Genomic DNA, 13,454 nt, shown 5'->3' with positions numbered 1-13,454 from the left:
TGGTTTGAGTCTCTGGAAGAGGCCATTCGCACAGCTCCATTGGATGAGATTATGGCCAAGCTTAAAGCACTTAAGCTAGCTAATGCATTTGTTTCTGATGCCGTTGTACATTTAACCAAACTAACGGCTAAGAACTCCGGATTCGCCATCCAGGCACGCAGAGCGCTATGGCTTAAATCCTGGTCAGCTGACTTGACTTCTAAATCTAAATTGCTTAATATTCCTTTCAAAGGGCAGACCTTATTCGGGCCCGGCTTGAAAGAAATTATTGCTGACATTACTGGAGGTAAGGGTCATACTCTTCCTCAGGACAGGGCCAAATCAAAGGCCAAACAGTCTAATTTTCGTGCCTTTTGTAACTTCAAGGCAGGAGCAGCATCAACTTCCTCCGCTCCAAAACAGGAAGGACCTGTTGCTCGTTACAGACGGGCTGGAAAGCTAACCAGCCCTGGAACAAGGGCAAGCAGGCCAGAAAGCCTACTTCTGCCCCTAAGACAGCATGAAGAGAGGGCCCCCTATCCGGAAACGGATCTAGTGGGGGGCAGTCTATCTCTCTTCGCCCAGGCTTGGGCAAGAGATGTCCAGGATCCCTGGGCGTTGGAGATCATATCTCAGGGATATCTTCTGGACTTCAAAGCTTCTCCTCCACAAGGGAGATTTCATCTTTCAAGGTTATCAGCAAACCAAATAAAGAGAGAGGCATTCCTACGCTGTGTGCAAGACCTCTTAGTAATGGGGGTGATCCACCCAGTTCCGCGGACGGAACAAGGGCAAGGGTTTTACTCAAATCTGAGTAAAAGAAAGAGGGAACCTTCAGACCAATCTTGGACCTAAAAATCTTAAACAAATTCCTAAGAGTTCCATCATTCAAAATGGAAACTATTCGAACCACTACCCATGATCCAAGAGGGTCAATACATGACCACAGTAGACTTAAAGGATGCCTACCTTCATATACCGATTCTCAAAGATCATTATCGGTACCTAAGATTTGCCTTTCTAGACAGGCATTACCAGTTTGTAGCTCTTCCCTTCGGGTTGGCTACGGCCCCGAGAATCTTTACAAAGGTTCTGGGCTCACTTCTGGCGGTTCTAAGACCGCGAGGCATAGCGGTGGCTCCGTATCTAGACGACATCCTGATACAGGCGTCAAGCTTTCAAATGGCCAAGTCTCATACAGAGATAGTTCTGGCATTTCTGAGGTCGCATGGGTGGAAAGTGAATGTGGAAAAGAGTTCTCTATCGCCACTCGCAAGAGTCTCCTTTCTAGGGACTCTTATAGATTCTGTAGAGATGAAAATTTACCTGACGGAGTCCAGGTTATCAAAACTTCTAAATGCTTGCCGTGTCCTCCATTCCATGCCAGTCAGTGGCTCAGTGCATGGAAGTAATCGGCTTAATGGTAGTGGCAATGGACATAGTGCCATTTGCGCGCCTGCATCTCAGACCGCTGCAATTATGCATGCTAAGTCAGTGGAATGGGGATTACTCAGATTTGTCCCCTCTGCTAAATCTGGACCAAGAGACCAGAGATTCTCTTCTCTGGTGGCTTTCTCGGGTCCATCTGTCCAAGGGTATGACCTTTCGCAGGCCAGATTGGACGATTGTAACAACAGATGCCAGCCTTCTAGGTTGGGGTGCAGTCTGGGACTTCCTGAAGGCTCAGGGATTATGGACTCAGGAGGAGAAACTCCTCCCAATAAATATTCTGGAGTTGAGAGCAATATTCAATGCTCTTCTAGCTTGGCCTCAGTTAGCAACTCTGAGGTTCATCATATTTCAGTCGGACAACATCACGACTGTGGCTTACATCAACCATCAAGGGGGAACCAGGAGTTCCCTAGCGATGTTGGAAGTCTCAAAGATAATTCGCTGGGCAGAGTCTCACTCTTGCCACCTGTCGGCGATCTACATCCCAGGCGTGGAGAACTGGGAGGCGGATTTTCTAAGTCGCCAGACTTCATCCGGGGGAGTGGGAACTTCATCCGGAGGTCTTCGCTCAACTGATTCATCGTTGGGGCAAACCAGATCTGGATCTCATGGCGTCTCGCCAGAACGCCAAGCTTCCTTGTTATGGGTCCAGGGACCCGGGAGCGGCGCTGATAGATGCTCTGACAGCCCCTTGGGTCTTCAACATGGCTTATGTGTTTCCACCATTTCCGATGCTACCTCGACTGATTGCCAAGATCAAACAGGAGAGAGCATCGGTGATTCTGATAGCGCCTGCGTGGCCACGCAGGACCTGGTATGCAGACCTAGTGGACATGTCGTCCTGTCCACCATGGTTTCTACCTCTGAGGCAGGACCTTCTAATACAAGGTCCTTTCAACCATCCAAATCTAATTTCTCTGAGGCTGACTGCATGGAGATTGAACGCTTGATTCTATCAAAGCGTGGCTTCTCCGAGTCAGTTATTGATACCTTAATACAGGCACGGAAGCCTGTTACCAGAAAAATTTACCATAAGATATGGCGTAAATATTTATATTGGTGCGAATCCAAGGGTTACTCATGGAGTAGGGTTAGGATTCCTAGGATATTGTCCTTTCTACAAGAGGGTTTAGAAAAGGGCTTATCTGCTAGTTCGTTAAAGGGACAGATTTCTGCTCTTTCTATTCTCTTACACAAACGTCTGGCAGAAGTTCCAGACGTCCAGGCTTTTTGTCAGGCTTTGGCTAGGATTAAGCCTGTGTTTAAGACTGTTGCTCCTCTGTGTAGCTTAAACTTGGTTCTTAAAGTTCTTCAAGGGGTTCCGTTTGAACCCCTTCATTCCATTGATATTAAGCTTTTATCTTGGAAAGTTCTGTTTTTGATGGCTATTTCCTCGGCTCGAAGAGTCTCTGAGTTATCGGCCTTACATTGTGATTTTCCTTATCTGATTTTCCATTCAGACAAGGTAGTTCTGCGTACTAAACCTGGGTTTTTACCTAAGGTAGTTTCTAACAGGATTATCAATCAGGAGATTGTTGTTCCATCATTATGTCCTAATTCTTCTTCAAAGAAGGAACGACTTTTGCATAATTTTGACGTAGTCCTTGCCCTGAAGTTCTATTTACAGGCAACTAAAGATTTTCGTCAAACTTCTTCCCTGTTTGTCATGTACTCTGGTCAGAGGAGAGGTCAAAAAGCTTCGGCAACCTCTCTCTACTTTTGGCTTCGTAGCATAATACGTTTAGCCTATGAGACTGCTGGACAGCAGCCCCCTGAAAGAATTACAGCTCATTCCACTAGAGCTGTGGCTTCCACCTGGGCCTTTAAGAATGAGGCCTCTGTTGAACAGATTTGCAAGGCTGCAACTTGGTCTTCACTTCACACTTTTTCAAAATTTTCAAAATTTGACACTTTTGCCTCTTCGGAGGCTGTTTTTGGGAGAAAGGTTCTACAGGCAGTGGTTCCTACCTCGTCCCTCCCATCATCCGTGTACTTTGGCTTTGGTATTGGTATCCCATAAGTAATGGATGACCCGTGGACTGAATACACTTAACAAGAGAAAACATAATTTATGCTTACCTGATAAATTTATTTCTCTTGTAGTGTATTCAGTCCACGGCCCGCCCTGTCTTTTAAGGCAGATCTAAATTTTAATTAAAACTCCAGTCACCACTGCACCCTATGGTTTCTCCTTTCTTGTCTTGTTTTGGTCGAATGACTGGATGACATGTGAGGGGAGGAGCTATGTAGCAGCTCTGCTTGGGTGATCCTCTTGCAACTTCCTGTTGGGAAGGGAATATATCCCATAAGTAATGGATGACCCGTGGACTGAATACACTACAAGAGAAATAAATTTATCAGGTAAGCATAAATTATGTTTTTTTTTTTATTAAAATCCTGAAAGAAAATTTGGAGGTTTTCTGTCCCTTTTTAATGTGTATGATGTCGTCATAGATGGTGTATCTGAAATTTAGCAATGCCTCTAATACCGACTAGAAAATCAAAAGCCTGATGATCTATATTCTAGTGTTTTGATGTAAGAATCCACTCTCTTGTTATATTCCTTTCTCTAGTCAGGATGGACAGACACTCTAAGGACTTGAATGAATTTTAATTTTACTGTCTTTTTAAGATCTGTATATGATTGTATTTTTTTTTTCATTTGCATGCATATTTTTTATTTAAGCTTTTCTAGTTATAAAAACAAAACAAACTCTGTGCCCTTTCATTGTCCACAAATTGTTTGAGCAAAAGCTGATCACCAGTGGCATATGCATAAAATTTTATAGTAGGTCTAAACAGGATATCCTTCCTAAATGTATGTGTGTGTATTTTGGAAACAAATTTGTCAAGCTACAAAAATAAAAATATATGCTCAATGGGGTTAATAGGCAAATCATCCCCACACTTGTATATTTCTTGGACTATATTTAATGGTGGTCTTTACACATGGTCATGTTAAAGGGACAGTAAACCTAAAAAAATGTTATAGAATTCTGCACATAGTACACAATTATATAACATTATCTTAGAGGCAGCTTTCAAAAGCATTGCGAGATTTATGCTATTAAAGTTGGACTTACCTGGTCTCCTCTTCAGGCTCTTTTGATCGGGTCTTGGTATTCATAAGCGCTTCGCGGGCGTGCAGTCTAATCACTTAATGATTAAAAGTCACTTAATGCTATTAAAGTTGAACTTAATGTAGCTCACTCCCCCTCTGATCTGGTCTCGGGAGCAAGCTACATTCGGTTCATAGTCGGTTATTGTGAGCGCAGGTTTTTTTTTGTTTTTTTGCTCTCTTGTGCTTGCACAGTGTGTCACTGTCAACTAATAGAGCTGGGAGTACTGCATATCAATCAACCAGTGTACAGACATTAACTTTCTGTTGGATTCAAATTCCAAAGAATCTGTTTCAAGTTTAACCTTTTCATGCAAAAAAATTAACCAATTTTAAATATCTTGTATGATCTAAATTAGTTCAGTTTTAATTTCCGTTTGAGGATTTGTATTTTATTTACAGTTCATCATTCCTAATAGCAATGTGTTTTTTTTATGACTGAAACTACCAGGATAGCAGCAGCACTTTTTACATTAGCATGGAGATTCCTAGCAAAGACCTACTCTGGAGGTAACCCCCCCCCCCCCCACACACCATAATTCTGATGCCATAGTAATCCTCTGGTAGCATATAGTAAACAAGCTGTATCACTTGTATACAGCATGATAACCTACTACATGCCCTGAGCAAGAATTAGTGTAGTGTGTGTTATACACATTTCCAAACAATCTTCTGCAGTTTAGATTTTCTTTAATACATGTTGCTGGTATGTTGCCTTGGCAACAGTGTACAGGGCTGTGCAAAATAATACCTGCTCATTTGTTCAGAGGGCTCACATAGCTTTGCATATTTTACATTTTCACTCAAGTAGCTGTCAGTGTGTCTTCTGCACAGGGCAGCTCATTTTAGATGAGATAACATTACTAAAATGCACGTTCAGGGCATCTTTGAGAAAATGCTTACAATATGGCTCCATGATACTATAGAGCTACAAGCTTGCACAGTACTATGCATGTTATAGGTTTAATTCACATAGACTGTAAGAAGGTTAGAAATTAACTAGAAACTGAAAAAAGTGTGACTTGTAATTAATCCTTTCACTACCAGGACTATCGGACAAAAACTTACCCAAAATACCAGAGAATCTTTAGCATTTTTGCTATCGTGTATTTAAACAGAAATAGAGCCTTGTTTTTTTTTTTTAAGTAGACAACCCAAGTTAATGATCTAGGCTCATTTTGGTATACTTTATGCCACCATTTCACAGCCAAAAGCAATCAAATAAAAAAAAAAAAAATTCCCCCCCCCCCCCCAAACTTTGGGATTCTCACAGAAATTATTTACATACAGCTTGTGCAGTATGTAAATAATTTCTGTTTGTAAGTTTCTCTGAGATCCCCTTTAAGAAATAGCAGACATATATGACTTTGCCATTGCTTTGTGGTAATTAGAAGGCCGCTAATTGCAGCTGCTAAATTAACTATCCGTGGACCACGCTGCGGCTTATGATGGTGCTTCATAAATAAATAATAATAATAATTGTACCTTTTTAATGTAGAGATTACCCTCCCTCCCAAACAGCTCTTTTTCCTTCCCCACCCCCATCTTAAGTACTGGCAGACAGTCTGCCAATATGAAGATATAAGGCTTTTTTTTTTTATATTTTCTGCACTGTAGGTGCCGCCCCCCCCCCCCCCCCAAACAGCTCTCTAAACCTTCCACCTCTAACTATTACCTGCCATCTTAGGTACTGGCAACTGTCTGCCAGTACATAGAAACTGCTCCCCCCCCCCTTTTTTTGTAGTGTAGCTGCCCCATCCCACACCTCCTGCTGGCACCAGCAGAAGATCATTACAGACGGTGACATACACAGTGGCACCATCTGTAACGACCAGGCATCTGCCCTCATATGGAGCCGGAGCACCGATCACGCTCCGCCTCCATATGCGGCAGATGCCTGAAGCTTAAGTTACAGCCAAGATCTGGAGTTCCTAAACAGCTGAGAGTGCTGGAGCTTCCTGAAGCGAAGACGTGTATATATGCGTCTTGCAGTACGATAGGCAAAGTACTGCAAGGCATATATGTATTCTCCTTTTGGACTTGAACTTCCCTCCTATGAATTGTTTTAAAAACCTCAGTCCTGCTTATCCCCTTCTTATAATTCTCTGACTAGACCCCCCCCCCTTTTAATGTGTTCCTTACAGCCAATCACAAAGCTACTGCCCATTGTGCCGTTGAATAGCAGAAATCACTTGTGGGCCTCTATGCTGTGTGCTCACGTATGATATGTAAAGTTAGCTTCTCCAGCTTTGCATAGTAAATGGTGACATGCATGATTCAGCTTACTTTTGTGTCTTCAGAAAAGCTGTTTCTATATATTGTAGGCAGACGCACAGCTTAAGCAGAGGCACGTGGGCACACTCTGCTAGTCTACAGTGCAGCAGGTGGCTCCGGAGTGGTACAGATCATTACCTGTTAAAGGGGCTATAAACACCATGTAATTACAAGACATTTCTGTTAAGTTGTTCTATAGCAACACATCAGCCAGGTCTTAATGTTTTTGAAACAAATTAACATCCTTTTTACTACCATTATTACCCACCATTTGCCTTATTTGGAGGAGCCCAGTCTAGACTTTAGTCTCGAGAAAACAAGGCTAGCCCTGGCCATAAAGTTGGTATACAGTTATTTGTTTATCTGATAAAGCCAATGAGGGATGGATATGTAGCAGGTTTAACCTTTAAGTCAGAAAGGTGTATTCAGAGTTCTGAGAATTAGAAATTGCTCACGTTTCAGAGCCAAAGTACATGAAGAGGACAAAATAATGAAAATATTGTTTCATTATGTATAACTAAACAGTTTGTATAAAAATCTCAAGGTGTTAACTTTCCCTTTAAGTATGTATGCATTAGAAATTACCCATTCATTGCAGCCAATTAGGGACATTTATAAATTCCTGATCATATCCAACAATTAGAGAGGCGTGCATTGTGATTTCTTTATCTCTGTGCGATATCGCCTAAATGTCAAATGAATCAAAATTGTATCGCCTTACAGTAACTGCACTACTTGCAGTTGAACAGTTGGTTATTTGCTCTTATGTCAAAATTTAAAACTAGCCGTTTATATTTACTATATTAAAAATACACGCCCCACAGTAGGCCAACCTGTGATCACTGAAACTAAATTGAGTACATCTGTAATTTCCAATTAGCCTAATTGCATGAACATGGTTATAAAATGGCCTATGAACACCAGAACTTTCTCAGTTTTGGACCTATGGGCTGTGTCCAACTGCATGTCTGTATCAGGGTTCCACATGGGGAAAAAAATTGCCAGAGGATTTAAATTCTGATTGTGAGACTTAAAGATGGAAAAGTATACAGGAAGATCTGTGACACAACTAAAATTCAGTTGAAATACAGTTGCAGTAGTAATCATGGTGCATATAACGAGCCTTATTACCACTAATTAGAGCCACAGTGGCAGACGTCCTAAAATGATGCCATGGACAGAGCGCTACTTGCACAATCTAGCTCTGAAAAACAGATGGTCCAGTGCTTCAGACTTGGCTCAGAGGTTATCAATGGAAATCTGAGTTTCTGTGACAGCTCAGAAGGACATTGCAAAACATTGACCTCTATGGATGGTGTCCAAGAATAAAACCCTTGCTTGCTCTTCAGCACAAAACTGCAAGATAAAACTTTGCTAATGAACATGAAAATAAGCCTGACGAATATTGGAAGCACATTATTTGGTTAGATGAGACCAAGGTATATTTTGTTTTGGCTCAGATGGGGTACAGCATGTTTGGCATGAACCTGGCCAGGACTACCACAGTGAATGCATAGTCCCAACAGTGAAACACAGAGGTAGGAGTGTGATATGGGGCTGCATTAGTGCAAACGTTGTTGGGTAGATGACATTTATTGATGGCAGCATGAATGTCTGGATATACCAAAATACTGGCTAACAAGATCACTCCCATTCTCTAGAAGCTTGGCAGAAGGGGAATGTTCCAGCATTTAAACAATCTAAAGCACACTGCCAAAATCAAGAGTTTCTAAAGAAGAAAAGTGATAAGCTATGACCCAGCCAAGTATGTTGCCTGACTTGAATTCAGTTGAACACCTTTAAGGTATTTTAAAGAGAAAGGTAGATCAACACAACATCTCCAGCAAAGAGCAGCTTAAAAAATAGTCTCTGAAGAATGGCAGAATCTCTCCAGAACACTGCCAAGGAGGTAGACCTATAAATCATTTGACTCTTAAGTGGCTCTCGTAAACCTGAATGGAACCATAATTAATGTCATTTCTCACAAAGATTGAAATGAAGATCAGTGGAAGAGAGTATTATGAAGTGATGAATCCAAGTTTGACATTTCTGGGTCCAATTGTCGACGATATGTGAGAAGAAGAGTTGGAGAGAGATGGAAGAATGAGTGCTTGCGGCCTTAAGTGAAACATGATGGAGGGGCTGTCCTGGTTTGGGGCTGCATTTCTGCCAGTGGTGTTGGCGACATTGTTTAAATTGATGGGATCATGAATGCTGAAAAATACAGTCAGGTTTTAATTAATTATGCCGTTCCTTATTTTTCAGCATGATAACAATCCCAAGCACACAGCTAATCCAGTGAAATAATATTTGGAGAGAAACAGCTAATAAAACAGACAGTCATGGACTGGCCTCCAAGTCCAGACCTGAATATTATAGAGGCAGTATAGGATCACCTGGACAGCGAGAAATAAAACTACCTAAATCTAAAGAACTACTATGGGAAGTGCTGAAAGAAGCCTGGTATAATATACTAGAAGATTACTTCAAGACAGTCTCTCCAAAAGAGTTCAAGATGTCCTTAGTGCAAACTGAATACTGACTTTTGGTTGAAGAAGCCATTTTGTTATGTTATATTATATTATATATACACTCTGGCTGTGAAAGCTAATATAATGCACTGAGATAAGAGGTGACCTGCAGGGGTTTAGAAATGGGTAGAGATTTTGAGGTTATAAAGTATATTAATAAAATAATATTGGTTGTGCAAAGCTGGGGCATTGGTAGTAAAGATTTCTTTTTAAACAATAAATAAAAGTAGACTGTTCCTTTTAAGCTAAAACATGACTGTATCCATTTCTTTATAGCAACTCCACTGAGTTGCATTGAGAAAACCAGCAATTTTCAGAGTCCGGGTAAGGGGGCTAAAATAATGATAGTATATTGTAAAGTTTAACTACACATAAACATTTTGTATTACAATCTCCTACTGTTATAATACCCATCTAATAAGCATGGGTAATGTATTTAGAAAGTTGCTTAAAATGTCATGCTCTATCTGAATCACGAAAAGAAAAAAATTGGGTTTAGTGTCCTTTTAAAGGGATAAACATCAAAAAATGTTATTGTTTAAAAAGATAGCTAATCCCTTGATTTACCATTCCCCAGTTTTGCATAACCAACACTGTGTTATAGAAATACTTTTTGCCTCTAATTTCATTGTATCTAAGCTTCTGCTGACTGCCTCCTTATCTCAGATCTTTTGCATTTCAGGCAATTGGTGCTGACTCTTAAAGGGGCAGTCGACACCAGAATTTTTGTTTTAAAAGATAGATAATCCCTTTATTACCAATTCCCCAGTTTTGCATAACCAACAGTTATAATACACATTTTACCGCTGTAATTACCTTGTATCTAAGCCTCTGCAAATTGCCCCCTTATTTCAGTTCTTTTGACAGTTGCATTTTAGCCAGTCTGTGCTCACTCCATGGTAAATTCACGTGCATGAACTCAATGTTATCTATATGAAACAAGTCTGTTCATTCAATTTGCCCTACTGGATCTCCCCTGGTTAACTTTTAAGTGCTATTATACTGATGTGGCAATATCTAGGAGCACGGACAGCCCACCCCAGAGAACCAATATCTGCACATCTATTTCTTTGATGTCCACCATTAGGGTTGACAATCTTTGGTTAGTGCAGCAAGGGTGAGCCAAGATATCCAGAAATAATATTTATATACATTTCCAAAATGTTGCTTATGTGATTGTGGCACTTCCTATGGGAAATGGACCTTGTTTTTCCAGTTTTCTTTTGTTATAATGTCCCTTTTAAGGTCTCTTTCTCAACTCTGTATGGTTTATTTTAAAACATTTTTGCTGTGAAGAAGGGGCATGTTATTTCTGCAGACACAAATTCACAGTTTCTGAGAACTACAAAAACAATGTGATATCTTCAAGATAAAAAAATTAAATAAACAAACTGATTTTTTACCCCCCCCCCGCCCCTTCATTGTGCTTTTATTTAAAGGAGCAAATCTGGACTTGATACTGGAGGCATGAAGCCTAGCCACTATCATTGTGTTACCAAAAAATATTTGTTTTGCTGTTTATCTGATAATTTCTGAAGCTTGTTATTTTGCAACTCTGAGCACTGGAAGTAAACTTGGTTTTTAAAGTATTTTGACATCTTTTACAGTAATTTAAGTATATTGCACAGTTTTTTTTGTTTGTTTTGTTTTTTATGCATAATTCTACATTTTTATATAACCATCTAAAAGTGTTGACTGTCCCTTTTTTAAAATGACTAAAATAGACCTGCATTTTGTCTTCACTCTGTCTCATATATAGACCTTTGTATGTCTACATGTTGTTTTTTTGTTTTTGTGTTTTTTTTTTTTACATATTGAAATGTTTTTTATTTTTACTGTCATGCCCCATGAGAAGCTACTGTTTATACTGCTTGCCAAGTTTTCAGCTTCTTGTCCTATCTAATTCTTTTATTCTTCTGCTCTCTTTTTAGCTTCCTGACGGATACAAACCCCTGGGAGTGTCACCATGACGGAGCATGGCATAAAATGGGCTTGTGAATATTGTACGTTTGAGAATTGGCCTTCTGCTATCAAATGCACCATGTGTCGAGCCCAAAGACCAAGTGGTGCCATTATAACTGAGGAGCCATTTAAAAGCAGTACCCCTGATGTGGGCACCATAGAAAGAGGGGGCAGTCCTTTAATATGTCCCGATTCAAGCGCTAGACCACGTGTAAAATCATCATATAGCATGGAAAATGGCAGTAAATGGTCATGTCACATGTGTACTTATCTGAACTGGCCTAGAGCAATCCGTTGTACACAGTGCTTGTCCCAGCGTAGGACACGTAGCCCCACAGAATCCCCTCAGTCATCTGGATCTGGTATGCGATCCATTCCCATCCCTATTGATCCATGTGAGGAATATAATGACAGAAATAAATTGAACATAAAAGGTCAACACTGGACTTGTTCTGTTTGCACTTATGAGAACTGTGCCAAAGAGAAGAAATGTGTTGTGTGTGACCTCCCTGTTCCCAACAATATGGATGCTATAGAGTTAGCTGATACGGACGAGGCCTCCTCCATTATTAACGAGCAAGATCGGGCTCGCTGGAGAGGAGGCTGCAGCAGTAGTAACAGCCATAGACGGTCACCACCCACTTCCAAGCGAGATTCTGAACTGGATTTCCAGAGAATTGAACTGGCTGGGGCTATGGGGAGTAAAGATGAACTGGATCTCAAAAAGTTAAAACAAATAAAAAACAGAATGAGGAAGACAGACTGGCTATTTCTGAATGCATGCATTGGTAAGTTTGTCTATGCTATACTGTACAACTAAGTAATAATAACACTTTATTTTTATTATTATTATTATTATTATTATTATCATCGGTTATTTGTAGAGCTCCAACATATTCCGCAGGGCTATAAACATAGGCGGAGTACAACAAAACATTTATAGGGATCAAACGGGTAGAGGGCCCTGCCAAGAGTCGCACTGTTGTAATGAGCTCTAAAGAAGGTGATCTACAAACATCTGGACTCTTAGGCTTACATGCTAAGGGGGTTCAAGGGGATAGCAATGGAGGAGAGGAACTGGTATAAAGAAAGGTTAGTGTAAAATTGATTTAAAAATCCAGATCAATTCCACCTCTTCCACTTTGCTTAGCCAACACATGCTTCAAAGAGACATTTATACATTGCCTACATTTCTCTCTACTGATGGATACCACTGTCTTGGAACCTATGTTTTGCTGCAGGTATCTGAAGGTATGGTTGAGGCACATGTGCAAAAATAGTGTATTTAGTGTTAAATGCCCTTCAGCTGGCTGGGCCTGTATTGTTATGGATAACCAAAAAGCTGGCTTCCCAATCATTACTGTGATGGTGTATATTATTCAATAGTAAAGCAGACATAGATATAATGCTAACATAGACATAGCTCTTACATAATAAGCTTATCACAACACCCTTAAAGGGACAGTCTACACCAAACATTTTCTTATTTAAAAAGATAGATAATCCCTTTATTACCCATTCCCCGTTTTTGCATAACCAACACAGTTATATTAATATACTTTTTACCTCTGTGATTACCTTGTATCTAAGCCTTTGCAGACAGCCTCCTTATCTAAGAGCCTTTGACAGACATGCAGTGTAGTCAATCGGTGAAGACTCCTAAATAACTTCACGGGAGTGAGCACAATGTTATCTATAATATAGTGCTTGACAAATATGTTTAAAAATTAGGAGCCAGTAAGAATATTTGGGAGCCAGGCATATTTTTAGGAGCCAGACAGTTGGATTTGTATATAGATATATGGAGAATAACCCCAAAAAGTAGGAGCCAGGGGTAAAATGATAGGAGCCAGTGGCTCCCAGGCTCCTGGGTTCGTCGAGCCCTGATCTATATGACACATGTGAACTAGCACAGTCTAACTGTGAAAAACTTTCAAAATGCTCTGAGCTAGGAGGCGGTTTTCAACTGTTGAGCCTAGCTAGGTTTAGCTTTTCAAAAATACCACCAAAGGAACAAAGCAAATTTGATGATAAAAGTAAATTGGAAAGTTGTTTAAAATTGCATGACCTATCTGAATCATGAAAGTTTAGTTTTGACTTTACTGTCCCTTTAAGTGACTTAGGGCCCAAAGATCTAA

General features: G+C 40.3%; 1 protein-coding gene across 1 annotated transcript in view; it reads left to right on the top strand.

The window, feature by feature from the left end:
• The window catches only part of ZRANB1 (zinc finger RANBP2-type containing 1), a gene marked incomplete in the record, with an annotated part of 187,990 nt that overhangs the window by 24,617 nt on the left and 149,919 nt on the right, over positions 1 to 13,454 (top strand). The window contains 1 exon segment of the mRNA XM_053692602.1: positions 11,286 to 12,104. Coding sequence (XP_053548577.1) covers positions 11,321 to 12,104 — 784 coding nt within the window.

This window comes from Bombina bombina, chromosome 9, assembly GCF_027579735.1.
Source record: "Bombina bombina isolate aBomBom1 chromosome 9, aBomBom1.pri, whole genome shotgun sequence".
In the NCBI taxonomy this organism is placed as follows: domain Eukaryota; kingdom Metazoa; phylum Chordata; class Amphibia; order Anura; family Bombinatoridae; genus Bombina; species Bombina bombina.
This window is presented reverse-complemented; position numbering and strand designations above follow the sequence as displayed.